We start from the raw sequence: 18483 nt of genomic DNA, 5'->3' as shown, positions 1-18483 counted from the left end.
ATTGTGAAAGGATCCTCCTGAGTTAAGACATCATCACCTCACATATAACATTTTTTTAATGAGAACATTTAAAATTCTACTCTCAACAGATTTCAATTATACAGTACAGTTTATCAACTGTAGTCACTATGTTATACATTAGATCCTCAGCCTTTATTCATCTTATAACTGAAAGTTTGTACCCTCTACCAACTTCTCCCTTTTTCCTCACTCCCAAGTTCCTGCCAACCACTTTTCTGCTCTGTTTCTATGCGTTCTACTTTTGAAAAAAAGATTCCACGTAATAAAGAAGTTATGGTTCCGTGTGTGTGTGTGTGTGTGTGTGTGTGTGTCACACACACAATGGAATATTATTCAGCCATAAAAGATGAAATTCTACCATGTGCAACAACATTGATGGACCTAGAGGTTATTATGCTGAGTAAAATAAGTCAGACAGAGAAAGATAAATACCATAATAGTCTCACTTATATGTGAAATTTAAGGAACAAAGGGAATAAACTAAACAAAAACAGGCTCACAGATACAAAGGACAATCTTGTGACGGCTAGAAGGGAAGGGGGTTAGGAGGATGGGTGAAAAAGGTAAAGGGATAAAGAAGTACAAATTACTATTACAAAATAGTCACGGGGTATAGAGTACAGCAAAGGGAATATAGTCAATAGTATTGCAATGACTGTGTGTAGAGCCGAATGGGTGCTAGACTAATTGGGGGATCACTTCATAAATTATATAAATGGCTAACCAATGCACTGTATACCTGAAACTAATAAAAATGTTAAAAATTAAAAAAAAGATTACACACGTAAGTGATACCATACAGTATGTGTCTTTCTCTGTCTTATTTCACTTAGCATAATGCCCTCCAGTTTCTTCCATGTTGTTGCAAATGGCAGGATTTCCTTCCCTTTTAAGGCTGAAATATATTTCATTGTATATATATTTTCCTGATCCACGTTTTCTTGATCCATTCATCTGTCGACAGGCACATAGATTGTTTCCATAACTTGCCTATTGTTAATAATAGTACAGTGGGCATGGGAGCATAGATATCTCTTCCAGGTATTGATTTTATTTCCTTTGGATATATACCCAGAGTATATATGGGATTGCTAGATAAGATGGAAGATCAATTTTTATTTATTTTTTATTTACATATATGTGTATGTATATGTATATATACACACACGTATATATACACACACATATATGCGTATATATATTGTGTATATATATATAACATGCGTATATACATATGTGTGTACGTGTGTGTGTGTGTATATATATATCTATATATATATAGATATAGATATATATATATAACGTGTGTGTGTGTGTGTGTGTGTACAATTTTCTTATAGTGACATTGGTTAACAAGATCCAGTGGTTCAGATGTACAATTCAACAGTAAGGCATGCATATATATTTAGATTTCTTTCTGTCACCACATATTTGATCCCTTTTACCCCATCTACCTCCCTCCTCTCCCCGCCCCCATCCCCTGATAACCACTAGTCTATTGTCCATGTTCATGAGTCTCTGTTTGTCCTGTTCATTTGTTTCTTTTAGGTTTATATCCCACCTAGAAATGATATGTGGTTTTCAACTTTGTCTGGCTTATATCACTTAGGATGATTATTTCAAGCTCCATCCTTGTTGTTGCAAATGGCAATATTTCATCTCTTCTTATGGCTGAGTAATATTCCATTGTATATATGTACCACAGCTTCTTTAGCCAATCATCTATCATAGGACACTTCAGTTGCTTCCATGTCCTGGCCACTGTGAATAATGCTGCTTTGAACATCGGTGTGCAAGTATCTTTTTGGATATATGTTTTCAAGTCTTTGGGGTAAATACTCAATAGAGGGATTGCTGGGTCATATGGTAGATCAATTATTAGTTTTTTGAGGAAACTCTACACTGCAGTCCCACCAGCAGAGTATAAGGATTCCTTTTTCTCCGCATCCGCTATTTTTAATTTCTTGAAAAACCTCCATACAATATTCCACAGTGGCTGTACCAGTTTACATTCCCACTAACAGTATACAAATGTTCTTTTTTCTCCACAGCTTGCCAGCATTTGTTATCCCTTGTCTATTTGATAATAGCCATCCTGGCAAGTATAAAGTGATATCTGATTATGATTTTGATTTATATTTTCCTAAAGATTAATTATGTTGAACATCTTTTTATATACCTGTTGGCCATTTGTATGTCTTTAGAAAAATGTCTATTCAGGTCCTTTGCTTATTTTTAATTGGGTTATTTGGGTTTTTGTGGGGAGTTTGCTATATAATTGTATGAGTGCTTATATATTTTGGATATTAACTCATCAGATATGTGGTTTATAAATACTTTCTCCCATTCATAAGTTGCCTCTTTATTTTGTTGATGGTTTCTGTTGCTGAGCAGAAGCTTTTTAGTTTAATTTAGTCCCACTTGTTCATTTTGCTTTTGTTGTCTTTGCTTTTGGTGCTTAATCCAGAAATTATTGCCGAGACTGATGTTGAAAAGCTTATTCCCTATGTTTCCTTCTAGGAGCTTTGTGGTTTCAGGTCTTACATTCAAGTAATAATCTTTAATCCATTTTGAGTTGATTTCTCTGTATGTTATAAGGACCCAGTTTCGTTCATATACACATGGCTATCCTGTTTTCCTACCACTATTTATTGAAAAGACTGTCCTTTCCACATTGTGTATTCTTGGCTCCTTTGTCAAAAATTAACTGACCATATATGCATAGGTTTATTTATGGGCTCCCTATTCTGTTCCACTGATATATGTCTGTTTTTATGGCAATACTATACTGTTTTGATTACTATAGCTTTGTGATATAGTTTTAAATCAAGAAATGTGATGCACCTGGCTTTGTTTTTTTTCCCTCAGGATTCCTTTGGCTATTCAGGGTCATGATTTCTATATGTGTGGTATATTTGAACACTTGTGTTAGGGAGCTGTTTTAGGTAATGATCATAGAGAAAATTTTGTCCAGAAATTGTGACCTTTCAGCCATTAAGCCATATTTGGCATTTTGACATGTTTAGCTCACGCAGGAGTCATTTCCAAATCTGAAAAATTAAGATATTTCACTTAGAAGTCTCCACTTCTGGGTTTCAGGTTTCTCTTGAAAAAAAGGGGAGGGGACCATCTGGTATCTCTGGGCCCACATTTTCACATAGCAATGGAAATAGAATTAGCTAGAGGTAAAGGCTGCCCATTAGAAGGGACAGGCCCTGCCCAGCCCACTTCATTTATTTTTCCTATTAGCTTAATACCTACATGCATTTTGGATTTAACATAACCACCAGCAACCCCTGCCCACTCATTTCACAGGAGGGAAACTGTTGTCCAGAAAGTCAGATGGCACACTTAAGGTTTCATAGTTAATTGGTTACAAAACAAAGGTAACGGTTCTGATCTTTCTCCTAAATTCAGTATTTTTCATATTATATGGGCATATGTTATTTCAGGAGTTCAGCTGCATTCGTCAGTGAAACACATGAAACCACTGAACAATGGCCACCAGAACTTTATGCTAAGTGGAAGAATAGGAAGAGGAATGGGGGGGGGGTGCATAGGAAGGATGAGGGGAGGAAGGAGATGGATAATTTGCTTATGCCAACTTCCTTTTCCTGCAGACTTCAGAATATAAGGCAAAGCAGACCTGCTCTGAAATCTAGTTTTGTCGTACTTAGAAACAATGCAGAATCTGTTGTGGCTCAGAGAAAAATATATAACGGTTCTACCAAGAGTTTTTCAGCCCTTATAATCAGAACTCCAAAGGAGCAACTGCTGCTCCACATTTCACAGGAGAACCATGAAAAATTCACGAGCAGATTTTGTAGGAGGGTAGGAAGTGGGAGGCATGTTAGTAATTAAAATGTATACTTGATTAAAAATATAACATCTTTCCAAAAGACTTAAGTGCCTGTGTCTTTAGAACTATACTCTTAAATATCTACCAACCACATTTGGATTTCTTGCTGAGGGAAGAAATAGAAATCACGACTCAGATAATTTAGCTTTGCCTCATGGAAAATCCTAGAGGCTGGTGGGTAATGTTCACATTTCTAATAATAAGAGAAAGCATGTGTCTTGTGTAGGTCTCCAGATAGAGCAGAAATGAAGAGAGAGAGAGAGAGAGAGAGAGAGAGAGAGAGAGAGAGAGAGAGAGAGAGAGAGAGAGGGAGAGAGAGAGAAAGTGTGTGTGTGTTATTTGACATCAGTTTTACATTTTTGGCCTAAAGAAAAAAAAATGCTAATGTTAACCCACAGTAAAAAAATACTCCTCCAATGTTATCTAACCACCTAATTTTTTCGTTGGCATGACAGGAATCAAGGATGTTATGAAATCTGGGAATATTGACATTTATCTCCCTACTGTAAAATTTTTTTTGCTGGTGCTTACCCAGATGAAACTGAGGGAGGGGGGGAATAAAGCCAAACAAGATCCACATAGCACCATTCATGCCACAGAACTATCAAAACAGCCAGATGTGGAGAGAGAACACTTTCTATCTTTTCCTGCAGACAAGTCTGTCTCACAGAAGGAAATTGGCTGGAGATATTGTCACTGTGCATTTGGTTTTGCTCATTCTGATGCTCTCCAGGTACCAGGCAGCTGCCGGCTAGAGTGTCTTATCTGGCTCAAGACATCTTTTCCTTGCTTTGGCCCCAACCCCTGAGAAGCCCCCAATGAAATCACACCTCTGCCATTTCACTCAGCAGTCACAATGTGCCAGATACATGTGTTGCCTTGCTGGGCCTCAAGCCCTGTGAAGCAGGATATTTTGGACCCTTTGTTCAGATGAGGAGACTGGGGCTTTGATAGGCTCAACAACGGGCAGGTCAGTCAGCTCAGAGCAGAGCTGTCACCCAGCTCTCTGGGCTCCTCCCTTCACCATACACTGGATACTCCCCCAATGGCACACGAGTAGTTTCTGAGGACGCCAAGCCTTAACCTGGCTCTTTACAAGCCGCTTTTAACACCTGCAGCAATGAAGTCCCCTTGAGTCGCATCACCCTGTCACTCCGTCGCAGGAGTTCTCAACCTTGACACTATTTGGGCCTCATAATTCTTTGTCGTGGGAAGTTGTCCTGTGCTCTGTAGGATGTTTCGCAGCCTCCCTGACCTCTGCCCACTAAAAGCCGGTAGTACCCTTCCCTCACTTGTAATCACCGAAGTACCTCCAGACACTGCCAAATGTTGCATGCGGCATGAGGAGTAATAGCAGCCCAGTTGAGAAGCACTCTTCTATAGCTACGATTTCTCAAGTACTTTTTGCAGGTAAGGCTTAGGTTCTGGAGATAAATTCTCAGGGTCTGAGTCCTGATATTGCCGCTATAACTGGTGTATAAACTATTCTACCTCTTTATAAAATGTGGATAAAGACCATCACTGCTTCCTCATGTTGTGTGAGGGTTAAATAAGTTAATAATTACAACAGCCTAATGGTTAATACATGTAGTCTGTATACACATTAGTCTATGCATGTAACATGTGCATGAATGAGGGCTGTGATATGATGCTATAGGTTACTCTGTGCAGACATTACCCAATTTAGGCCACACACCAACTCTAGAAGAATTCAAGATCATCTGCCTTTTACTGTCAAGAAGCTGAGTCTCAGACACTAAATCTTTATGGGTTTGCCAAGGATATGGACAGCTGAGCCAGGATTCAAAATTCATTTTATCTGACTCCAAAGTCTATATATTCTAGAACATTCCTATTTCTACAGGGGGGAAATGAGGAACAGTAAGATGCATCTGAGGCGTTAGGGCCTAGATGCACACACCACAGGCAGCCCTCACCTTGCTGGTGAAGAATGGGTGATGACTCACGAGTGGAATGCACTTTATTCTGCCTGTTCTTGGATTCATAGAATCTTCTGAGAGTTTCCTTAGCATCACCCAGGCTGTGGTTTGTGGGTAAAAGCTGAGACCATGGGCTGCAAAGAAAGCATTAGGAGTAGACATCCCTGAGACTCTCATATGCCCTCACTCTACCCTGCGTGATGGTATCACTCGATTTCATAAAAGACTGTCCAGATTTTCTCAACCATTACAGAAGGCAATTAACAGCACAAGTTCTAGAATCAGATCACAAGATTCAAGCACTTACTGTGTCATCTTGTCTGTGCCTCAGTTCCTTCACCTGTTTCAATACCCACTTCGAACTTGTCTTGAAAATTAAAAGGTTAGTAAATATAAAAGAGGGCATCTCAGGCATTCACTGTTAACCCTTATTCCAAGGAATATTTCTGATTGGAAAATATGTCACCGATATTTATTAACACCAACCAAAGAAACATCCTGTCTGTATAATCTTTTACTTATTTTCAAAGAATAAGAACACGTTCTGACTTTGCCCTCACAGCCAACTCTGTGCCACCTAATAAGTACTATTGTCCTCACTTTAGAAATGCGGGTCACAGAAGGTCAGACTGGCTGTGTGACTTCCTCAAGGCCATGCAAAGCCTTAGTGGCTGAGCTGGCTTTAGGATACCAGTGCTACCACCTCAGTGCTTGCTCTGCTATCTAGAAGAAACATGAAATTCTAAGACTCCCCTGGAAGCTAGATCCTAAGCGAGAAAAGAAGTTTTAGCAGCATTTAAGCAAGAACCATTATAACATAGGTATCTAGTTATGACACCTTATTCCTCATCTCCTCTGCATAGGGCAGCAAAGTGACCAGTGCTGCAGCCCCAAACAGATGGCGTATTAAGGGGTTCTGAGTGAAGACAGAGGATGCAAGAAAAACAGTAGCACTGTTCCCCAGACCTTTGTTGGGTCACCAGTGTGATGGTTTTTCATTGCTCAGCTATCATTTTGCTTTCGCTGGAAGGAAATAGCAGTTGAACCAGTATAATCAGTCTTCCTGCATCAATAATTTAATGCCCTTGCCAGGCCCAGATTCAGCCAAGATTCCAGGAACCAAACTGCAGCTCTTTATCTACTAAGGATCCCAGCAGAACACCTTTCAGAGGTTCTTTAGGGGCCTGATGGGCAATGAAATGCCATTGCTGCAAAATCTGATGGAGGGGGAAGGAGGGAGAGAGATTGACAGAGAGAGGAAGTGCCTAATAGCTTAATGTAACTGAGTATTATTGCCTTTGGATTTTATTCTTTATATATAGGCTCCTATAGGATGTTCATTAGGCTCATAAAACATCCAAAGAGGTGATTCAGAGCAATATCTCTAACATCTGTTCCTTCCAATGGAAACTTTAGGTGTCTTTTGCATATGAATGGACTCATCTTCCTGTGAATGTTCTTGTGGTTCACAGTTAATTGTATTTTGTGTTCCCATTACCAAATTAAAAACAAAATAAATCTAACCTGGCCCCTGACACTTCTGAACCAATCATTCCCTAAGGCTCCCGCTTGTCTCTTGTTGGCAGTGGCAGATCTCAAGTCAGAGTAATCTGCTCTTGAATAGGGGGTGCATTCTCAGTTTGGCGCAGCAACCATGGAGGGTTAATTGTATAAACTAATTCAGAGGTGGAGGAAAGCCTGAAATACTCATATGATTGAGCCTGCTGATCACAGATTTGTTCATTTCTTCAAATTACTAGGGTTTGTCTACTTGTAGAGAGCCTCTTGTCAAAATTCTGTTAGTGTGCACTTTATGTATATTTTGTAAGGCAGGGAAGTACATAACTCTTCCAACTTCATGTCACAAGATGTAAATTCCTATACGCTCAAGGAGGAATCCAGTCATGGCGTGGGAGATTGGCTTGCAAAAACACTAAATATGGTGAGTGGCTTTCTGCTACATGCAGTTTGGAAATCTAGCAAGCTGCTGACCAACCAGAACGTAACCTAGTTCTCAAGCACCCTGCATCAAGACCCTAAGGAGACACCTTGATGTGTTAGGTTCCCCCGGAGCCTGCTCATAACCACAACTCATTGGCGATGATAATGCATGCTTATCTCTTTTACCAAAATGGAATGTCAGCTCAAATTGCATGCTGTGTCCTTTTGTCATTTGGCAAGAGTGACCATAAGAGGCTATGAAATAGGGTCACTCCATTTTGTAAGTGAAAATAAGTAATTGGGAGGAAACTGACCACGGATGGGCACATGTCACAGTTGTGCCTCAAGCAGGGACAGCAGTTACTGTTTTATTATGGTGCAATTGGAGATGGAACAATTCCCTAACACCTTGCAATTTGAAAGGCAAACAGACTGGAGCCGTCAGGACAGCAGCCACCATCTCAGGGGAGTAGCAGAGACTGGAAACTCAAGAATGGAGACGAGTGAGCCCATTGGCCACAGGCCAAGCTGTCTGCCCCCACCTGAGCAAGCAGGGAGTAGCCCCCATCAGCAGTCTCCTTGCTCATGGCGGGGAGAATTGGAATTACCAGAACCAGAGGGACACATGAGAATAAACATACATATGAGGCACAGGGTTTAATGAACCCCCTTCCCCTCATTATTAGGCTCTGAAATGTCCCTCCAGAGAAAGCCAGTTACTGATTCTCTCCAGAATTCTTACAAGCAGTCATTTTCCTTTCCCAAAGCCAAGGTTAGTTCTGTTACATTTCCTTTTGAGTCAGGTAAGGGCAATTTAAGATGTCCTTCTCTAGTTCAGATAATAGAGGTCTATGATTCACTTTTATCTCGCAATTTGATTTATGTGGAGCAAGTATCAGCCAGTCTGGCTTTTTTATTTTGGAAATGAGCATTCTCTTTGCTCTGTTGTACCCTGAAAAGGTGTATTGGAGCATCACACACAAGCACTGGAACCAGCTGCTTCCCAGCCCCTGTAACTACAGAAAGTGGAAAGGGAGACTCTCCATCCTTCATGGTTCATTCCACAATCCCCATTCTGTGGACACAAAGTTATACACACACACACAGTCCAGCAAGAGCCAGCCATGGCCTCCCTCTCACCAGCATAGAAGGCCAACATGACAAAGAGATGCTGCAGCAGGATTTTATTCCTTCTTTTCTTTCTCTTCTCTCCCTCCCCCCACTAAGCCTTTTTTTCCCCCAGCCTTGGCATAAAATGGTCAAATGATGTTCTACTGCAGAATTCAATTTCACAGTTCAGTTAGGTCCTTGATTACACTGCCAAATTCAGATTAATGTGCATTTAACTAACATGGATCAGGGGAATTCTGGCTGACAGCCAGCTGTAATCGGAGCAATTGATAGCTGTGTGGAGTTTTATGCCCTGTCCACCCCAGCACACCACTGGTGAAATTGATTGATTAAATGAATTCATTGCTATAATTATTTATAATTTTGATACATCACAAGCCTGTGTCTGACCCTATCCTTGGAGATGTGTGCATTGTGGAAGGGTAGTCTGGCAGAGCTGTTAAGTGGGGACTGTTTTTTCCCATGTAGTACAGACTTATTTTTTTCCCTTCTTATTTCTTGATTGGATTTGAATAGAGACATGAAAAAAAAAAAACACAATTCTTTAAGAATTAATTTATATATATCCTAAAAGGCATTAGGAAGCTAAAAATGAATCTCATATTAACCATTTCAAGGGAAAAAGGAAACCAATACTGCTTGTATGTTCTTTCAGTATTCGTAAAGATTCCTGTAGTGAGAATTCTTTCTCAGAATGTATTCAGTTTTTAATGACAGTTAGTTACTGTGGTACAGCAACTAAGCAGTTTAGTGGCCTGGATGATAATTGCAAAACGATCTAGTCTTATTACATCTTGCCATATAGAAATCCCCCTTAAAAGTATGCAGAGCATGGTCTCATTTCTATGAAGTTACTTTTGCACAGAATCACAGGACCATTCTCTTTGAAGGAGTGGGGAGAAGCCTTCCTGGTCTCTATTTTTTTCTCTCCTGCATAGCAGCTTTTCACCCCCGCTCCTATTCCCGAGCTTTTGCAATAAGATCTTTGAAGACAAACTACATGCATAGATCTTTTGGAAATGTTTTGGGGCATGGATGATGGGAGGTTAATCCCTATATCTCTCTCAAGATTCCATTGGCCTGCTCATATGGATTCCATATGTACTCTTTCTTTTCTAGAATATATTTTTAAGTCAGGTTGTAGAAATGATTGCATAGTTCAAGCTTTACTCCTTTTCAAGTCTTTTTTTTTTACATGCATTGAGAGAGAGAGGAGAGAGAGAGAGAGAGAGTGTGTGTGTGTGTGTGTACAAAATAGTATATATGGACAAATTCATCATTTATGTTTTACTCACTTCCAAATATAGGATATCATGGGAAAGACAAATTGAGTATGACAGTTAAATAATTGTAACATTTTAAGAGCCATTTAAGAGAGCCAGGAGGCCTTGTTAGAGAAGAAAGGTTGGGCTTTCTTTCTTGGAAGAACCCACCGAAGAAAATTTGGGCATTGTTGTAATTAATTAAACACTAAGTTCTGCTCTGGCCAAAGCAAAAACAAACATGATGAGTTATGTACATAAATGAACAACTCATTTGCCCATGATGATGATTATTTTTCTTTTTTTTCTTTCTTTCTTTTTTTTTTTTTTTTTTTTTGTATATACTGAGTTGATTTCTCTCAGCCAATACTATTTTTTTTTTAATTTAATTTTTCTTCTATCTCCTTCCTCCAGACATTTCCATTCACCATTTTCTGGCCCAGTTCTTAGATGCTGCTCCAGGCTTCTCAGACATCTGGGCCCCTAGTAAAATGCCCTAATCAGGCTTCAGCTCTGTAGCTGTCACTCCACACTTTGCATCCCTCTGTCCTTTCCCTGTCTACCCTCTAATTGTTGAAGGATAACTCTGAGAACATATCAAGGGCCCAAATTCTAAAGTAACACTGTCTAGATTTGAATCCTAACTCTACTTCTTAGCTTTGAGACCTTTGCATGACCTCCTTAGACCCACTGTGTCTTAGTTTTCTCATCTGTAAAATGAAACAGTTATGGAGCCTAGCTCATTGTATAACTTGAGGTTTAAGTGAAACCATATACATAAAGTACTTAAAATAACATTTGGCACATGGAAAGCACTCAGTAAATATCAAGTATTATTGATGTTATAATGTTATTTATCCTGCAAGGGTAGACCTCTAACACAGTAGTTGGTTAATGGAAGGAGCCCAGTAAAATGCCCCCAGTTTCATCAAAGAGAGTGTCCAGCCTTGCGTATATAGACCGAGAGGTGACAGCTACTGGTAGAAATGCCCACATGGGCAAGAAAGCAGGCCTGCAGTGCCAATGTAGTGAGCAGTTGGGACATCTACACATCCTTCCAGTGGGCGTGAAGGACCAACCTGAGCAGAAGAAATGGGTGGTGTAATCTTCTTGGGACTAAAGGGCCACTTGCCTTGGATTACTTGGGGGCAGTTTCAGTTCCCTGAGCGTCAGTTTTATCGACAATAAAATGGAATAAATTGCCCCCTGCTTTACCTTCAGAGTGAAAAAGAACGAGACCTGCCACAAATGTGCAAGCCAGTGACACACACCATCACAAAACCCATAGTTGGGCCATCAGGACCCACCTGAGGGCCATGCTTCGGGGACGTGGTGGCCCTAAACAGGGTCACTTATGCATTTCTCCTTCACAAAGTCAGCGATTTATCAACCATCTTCTCCCTGAATGGATGGAAATCCAGAGGGAAAACCACATGTTCCCTCACTCGAGGCAAGCAGTCCATTGTCCTTTGACAAGTACACCTCGATTTTGGTTCCAAAAATCCATCCACCGCTTTTTTGAAGAGTCAGCACCTTTTACCAACAGGCATGAAAAACAATAGCACAGTTTTGCCTCAAAGACCTAATTTCAAAGACATTTAGCTCCTAGCGAACAACTCTGCATTCTGTCTGCCTGGAAATTGTCCCATTCATGCAGGTGGGCGTCCTCTTCTTCAAGCCACACGGTGGCTGTTAAGCCCAGACTCTGCTAATGCTGCTGACAGTCAATAAAGAAGAAAGTTTGTGATTCTTATAGGATACAGCTTTTTTTTTTTTTTTCTGATATATCTTCAGAGATCTGTTATCCAGGCTTCTGGGGAATTAATTCAATTTTGCTTAAAGTACGGGAACAAATCCTCCAAGGAAGACACTGGGAGATGATGGTACGTGATGGTTCCCAGGGCATACTTTCAAAAATAAAAGTCACAGACCCTGCTTCTGCTCACACACTGGCTTTATGACTAGCCTAGGCTTGGCTAATCCTGATCTTAGAGGTAGAACCCAGTTGTTTAATTTACACCGACATTTTACTCCCCTAACCACATTGCATACATATACCAGTTTCCCTTGTGTATAGTCAAATCCAAGGGCTTAGAAAAAAATTATCTTGATTTCTAATAAAGCATTTTAATTATTATACATTATTCAATATATTATAATAAATAATTACCTTGTCTGATTGTTTCGAGGTTTAATGTACAGAAATATATATATGCCACTGGTACTTTGTACCTCTTCAATAGATGCTAGCTGTTTTATTAATATTATAGTTACTATTTATTTTCTCCTTCATGTCTACTACTGTGCTAAGCACTTTACATAAGAATCCCACCACCTAGAATCCATTGGACACTGTTCAAAACCTCTGATGCGTATTCAGTCCTAAGGAAATGGGTATTATGTTTATAACTCCCATTTTACAGATGAAATTACTAAAGCACAGGGAGTTTAAGTAACTTGCCCAATGTCAGAACTTGTAAATAGCAGAAGAAGATTTCGAGCCCAGAGTCTGTTTTCTTAAATACTAGGTTGCTCTAAGTTGCCACAGTTAAGCCTCATAAAAGCCCCATGAGGGAGATATTATGATCTCCATTTTACAGATGAGGAAACCGAAGCTCAGAGAGGCTAAGTGGTTTGACTGAAGCCATGAGCGTCATAATTCAACCCTAAGTATGTCCCTGAAAAGCATATATTCCCTCTGCTCTGTAATCAGGACAGGACCCTAGCTTGGCAGCTGCCCTGGTCCCTGCTGGTTCATAAACTCACCTGAGTGTGGTATTCTCAAGGTCAAGAAGGGCTGCATTACAGTGCAGAAGAACTGAGAATGGTGCCATGGTAGTGACTTTGAGCCCACCGTGTGTAGATCTTGTTTTCTGGTTTGTAGAATAGGCTTGTAGTCGTGCTGTGTGATGGAGCAGGAGCATGGCACGCCCCCTTCTTCCAGGTCACCACCACCACATCACCAGGTCTGGTGAGCAACACACTCCATCCCACTTCACTTCTCATTTGACATGGTTCATTACTCCTTCCTTCTCAAAACACTTTCCCCCCTTGGCTCCAGGGCACCTTAGTCCCTTTGTTTCTTCTCTACATCACTGGCTACTCCTCCTCTGCTCCTTTATGCAAGATATTCCTGCTCTTACTGGTCTCTAAATGTTTGAGTCTTTGTACCTTCTTTTACACTTTCAACATCATGGCTGAATACCAGCTAAATACTTATCAGCTTCATATCGTTAGCCTCAACCCTTCCGTTGACTCAAGGAGTATCTAAGTCTCCTAAGTGACATCTCCATGTGGTTGCTTAATTACTCTCTCAAACTAACAGAATTCTTGCCCTACCCCCACCCCCATGTATTGTTATCTATTGCTGTGTAATGAATTATCCCCAACTTAATGGCTTAAAAAAACAGTAAACACTTATTATCTCACAGTTTCTGTGTATCAGGGCTCTGGGACTAGCTTAGTTGGGTGATTCTGTCTTGAGTCTCTCATGAGGTTGTAGTTAAGATGTCAGCCAGAACTACAGATATCTGAGGGTTTGACTGGGGCCAGAGGGTGACTTCTAAGATGGCTCACATGGCTGTTGGAAGAAGGCCTCAGTTTCTAGCTGGCTCTTGGCAGGGGGCCTTGCCACTTAGACTCCTTCATAGGATTCTTGTGTCTTTTCATGACATGGCAGCTGGAACAAGCAGAGCAAGTGATCCAAGAGAAAAGGCAAGCCACAATGTCTTTTTTGGCCTTGGAAGGCTCTTGCTATCATCTCCATTGTATTTTTTTGCTCACACAGATCCACCTAATACAATGAAGATGGATTATCATACCCCACAAACCTACTCCTGCCCTTGTACTCCTCAAATCATTAAATGACCTGTTGTTTAGGCTAAAATCCTGGGAGTCAGCTCTGATTCTCCTCTTTCAGATCCTCTGAGCTAATCCATCAGCAAATGCTGTCAGCTCTATCTTCAGACCCTCCCTTGGAGCCCACCATTTCTCACCACATCTGTGAAATCCACCCTACTCTCAGCCCACACTGAATGCAGTAAGCTAACTGGCATCCTGTTTCTACTCTTACCACTAATATCTCTTTTTCAGCAGCCAGGGTCAAGATCATGTCACTCCTCTCTGCTCAGCAACCTCCAGTGGCTGCCACCTCACTCAGAGGAGCAGCTAGCAGCATCCTTTGCCATGGTCTTCACGATCTGGCTTCTTGACTGCTGCCTGTTCCTTTTTCCAAACTCCCTTCCTCTCCACTCCAGAAGAGCCACCATGCTGGTCCTCCAGCGATATGTGCCTCAGAATTCTGTGTGTGCTGCTTCTTCCGCCTGGACCACCCCCTTCCCACACAGTCCCAGGGTTTGTCCCTTCATTTCAGCCAGGTTTTTGTTTTAATGGCACCCCCACCCCCCACCCCAGGGCAGAAAGCATGAATTGCTTTCCTGTCCAAGATTATACCTCGCTACTCTCAACCCCTTCACTCTGCTTTATTTTTCTTTATACTGGACCACATCCTGGAGATTAATTGGTTTTCTTGTTTATCATCTGTCTCCTTCTCCAGAAGGTAAAATCCAGGAGAGCAGAAATACCATCCATTTTTTATTATGGATGTGCGCTCTCACGGCACCTGAAATGGTGCCTAGCATGTAATGGTTGCTCAAATATTAATTTGTGGGATAAATGTACTACCTAGGAGCAATCAATTTATCAGCATAGTGTTACCCAGTAGAACTTTCTGTGCTGGTGGAAATATCTGTGTCTGTGATGTCTGCTAATGGTTACTGCTAAAAAAATACTTAGAATGTGACGAATATGACTGAGGGACCAAATTTGTTAATTTTAATTTTATTTAATTTATATAAATTTTAATTAAATAACTACATGTGATCAATATCCACCACCTAGATCTTTGGGGTGGATGGGGTGGGAGAGAGAAAGTAAATGTCCTTTCATTCCATGGTCATCACAGTAGAGACTTCCTGAGGCACTGGATTAAGAAGGAGCCTGAGGACCAGCAATAAGCCTTTTCTGAGCGCCTTCACCGGATCTGGCTCTGCACTGTCATCAGCATCTTAACACAGGAGTCCGTTGATTGACTAGTACTTTCTGCCCCGGGCAATGAGGCAACGGTGGTACGATGTGGTATATTCACCATCCCTGATATGATGGGGTGGCCAGAGCTTCTTCCTGATTACCAGGAGGTGATTGCTGGAGCCGACACCTAGTGTCATGTAAGCCACTCAGTGGCTCCCCCCAACTTCTGCTCTGACTGTCCTTCTCATTCTCCTCCAAGTTCCCCCAATCCATTTGTCAAATCAGAGAGGAATGTTCTTTGCTGGAATCCCTTTGAGGGCTGACAAAATTTCCCTTTCACACACAACCCCTGCAAATTTTGGTTACTTTTAGTTGTATTTGTACTTACTTGGTATGAACATTGCATATGTTTACCTTATTACTTTACAGTAGTTCCCCCCTTATCTGGAGTTTAACTTTCTACCATTTCAGGCACCTGTGGTCAACCAAGTTCTGAAAATATTAAATGGAAAATTCAGGAAATAAACAATTCATAAATTTTAAATTGCACACTGTTCTGTGTAGAGCAGGATGTGAATCATTTCTTTGTTCCCTGTATCCACGCTGAATACGCTACCCACCTTAATCATTTAGTAGCTCGAGTGTTGGCTTCCTGACTGACTCTCTGTGGCTTCAAATGTAACGTGAATATTCTCCATCCTGTTTGTCTTTTCAGGTGGATTATGATCGAGCACAGATGGCCCTCAGCCCTCCACTGTCAGGGTCTGACACCTACCCCAGGGGCCCTGCCAAACTACCTCAAAGTCAAAGCAAAGCTGGTTATTCCTCAAGCAGCCACCAGTACCCATCTGGGTACCACAAAGCCACCCTGTACCACCACCCCTCCCTACAGACCAGCTCACAGTACATCTCTACAGCTTCTTACCTGAGCTCTCTCAGCATCTCATCCAGCACCTACCCACCACCCAGCTGGGGCTCCTCCTCAGACCAGCAGCCCTCCAGGGTGTCCCACGAACAGTTTCGGGCTGCACTGCAGCTGGTGGTCAGCCCAGGAGACCCCAGGGAATACTTGGACAACTTTATCAAAATCGGGGAAGGCTCGACCGGCATTGTATGCATTGCAACTGAAAAACACACAGGGAAACAGGTTGCAGTGAAGAAAATGGACCTTCGAAAGCAGCAGCGACGAGAACTGCTTTTTAATGAGGTAAATGGTTGTCTCCTATATAACATTTATTTCCCACTTGAAAAATAGTACATTTGCATTTTAAGACATTAGAAAACAGTGTAAATATAAATACAAAGATAGCATCCCCCATCATCTTTCCTTCTAGTCTTTTTCTACCCACATATAAGTGCTGCCTTTATGGAGGTACTCCATGTGTATTGGCTACTGTGCTAAGCATTGATCTGGTCTGATTTTCACAACTCTATGAAACAGAAAGACATTATCACCATAGTAACAAGGAAACCTGCACTCATATAGGTTAAGTGACTAGCCCAGGTTCGTACAGCGGGTTGATGGCAGAGCTGAGATTTGAATTATAGCAGATTCCAAAGCCTTATGCTACACTGTCTATGTGGCTATATACACATTTTACGCTGTTGTGATACCATATATATCCTTTGTAGCCATTTTTTAAAAATCACAATAAACAGATCATTTTACCAATGGACTGTCATTCTTTAGGAACTTTAAAATTTTTTCTAACTATAAAACATTCTTTCTATAGAAAATATGGAAAATATTTTTTAAAGCCACATAATCCCACAATCAAGAGTCTACATTAATATTTCAGGATTTCTTTTCTATATTTTATTCTACTGAGAGAAACAAGATATAGTATTGGTTTCCAGAAAATTTGTGCTGATCTGCATCTCACCAATAGTCAGTCCTGTTTCACCTTCACTAACATTGGATGCTATCATGTTAATCTCTGTTAACCTAATAGACATGAATAAATTTTACTGCTTTAATCAATACCGTTATTACTAGTGAAGCTGAATGTATTTTTAAATGTTTATAGGCTATTTTTATTTATTCATTGACTCTTATGGCCTTTGCACAGTTTTCAATTCATCTCGTTGATTTCTAAGAGATCTTGATATATTAAGGAATTAACCGTTTTCTGTATATTTGTCGAACCTGCTTTTTCACTTTCTCATTTTGCCTCTTAAACTTGCTTATCACTTGCGAGTTCTAAATGCACATAGGTGGGAAAACATGAGTACCTTTGTCCAGGGACAGAACATTTTGGAGTGTTTAATGATTTTATGGGGGTCTTGGATGAGTTTTGTGGATGTGAAATTTAAGTCTTAAAGATATTAAGTCAGGATCCTAATGTTAGATAATATGTCAATCTCTAGTAAAGGATGTCCCACCCACATCTAACTCTGAGAGCTATAAACAAACACTATAAAACGCAATCAGCTGTGACTTTGGACCCTATTCTGTGGTAGCTCATGTGAAGTCACCAGTGGCTCCACACATCTCCAGCTCCCTAACTTGTTCCTTTCTTTCCCATGCTCTGAATCTCAAAGAGAGTACCAGGTGAGTGTGTTTCAGCTTCTTAAGTCCACCATTCCTGATTTCTGGAACATATTTCCAAATCACAGTGCCAGAACAGAGAGGACAAGTGTAATTTCAATAAACAGCTCTATAATTTATTAGTTAACATTAACTCAAAAACTGTCACCAAAAGCAGCCACAAGGCAGCAATTCCTGGAAGCTTTCTCCTTAAGCAGGCTCAAGTTAGCCTTTTCATGCCTAAGTCATATTTGTCTTTACATTCAATACCCACCTTCTGTATTCAGCCCAAACCTCTCTCAGACTCAGACCTTCTGCCAAGAAGTTAAATTGGTCTCATATATTCTCACCCCTAATAACTGTTTACTTCATTCACTTGTGAGACTCACTAGCCATCCACTCACTTACCATGAGTTGGTAACACTTTTACCATATTAACCAACAATGGAGTTTGGACAATACATTCTGAAGGAGGCCCTTAGGGCTATCTAGTCATATCTTCCCAGAACAGTCAATTTAACACCCTCTTGTGGATGCAGACCTTACCGTGGTTCTGCCCGTTCTCCCTCCTTGTTTTCCCCTCACCTAATGTCTGGCTGGCCTGCCATTTTCTCTAAATTTACTAACTTGATTCCCTTTGTTTCTACTGGCTGCTCTCAATGCTGTCTTTTTGTTATGAGTAGATGTCTGAAAAAATCCCCCCACGATCAATACTTCTCAGTCAGTTGTACTCATAGCACAAATGTTGTCCCAAGAAAACAGAAAACCAAATTT

At 40.7% G+C, this 18483-nt stretch overlaps 1 protein-coding gene across 3 annotated transcripts in view; it reads left to right on the top strand.

Annotated features, from left to right (window-relative positions):
- Positions 1-18483, top strand: part of PAK5 (p21 (RAC1) activated kinase 5) — a 249899-nt gene that overhangs the window by 214643 nt on the left and 16773 nt on the right. For all 3 annotated transcript variants that reach the window (XM_036229663.1, XM_016135927.2, XM_016143280.2), the window contains one exon: positions 15898-16389. In XM_036229663.1, the coding sequence (XP_036085556.1) occupies positions 15898-16389 (492 nt within the window). The remainder of the gene's footprint in view (positions 1-15897; positions 16390-18483) is intronic.

Source organism: Rousettus aegyptiacus, unplaced genomic scaffold, assembly GCF_014176215.1.
Source record: "Rousettus aegyptiacus isolate mRouAeg1 unplaced genomic scaffold, mRouAeg1.p scaffold_m13_p_12, whole genome shotgun sequence".
Classification (NCBI taxonomy): Eukaryota; Metazoa; Chordata; class Mammalia; order Chiroptera; family Pteropodidae; genus Rousettus; species Rousettus aegyptiacus.
The sequence above is the reverse complement of the archived record's forward strand: the minus strand, read 5'-3'. Positions and strand labels throughout refer to the sequence as shown.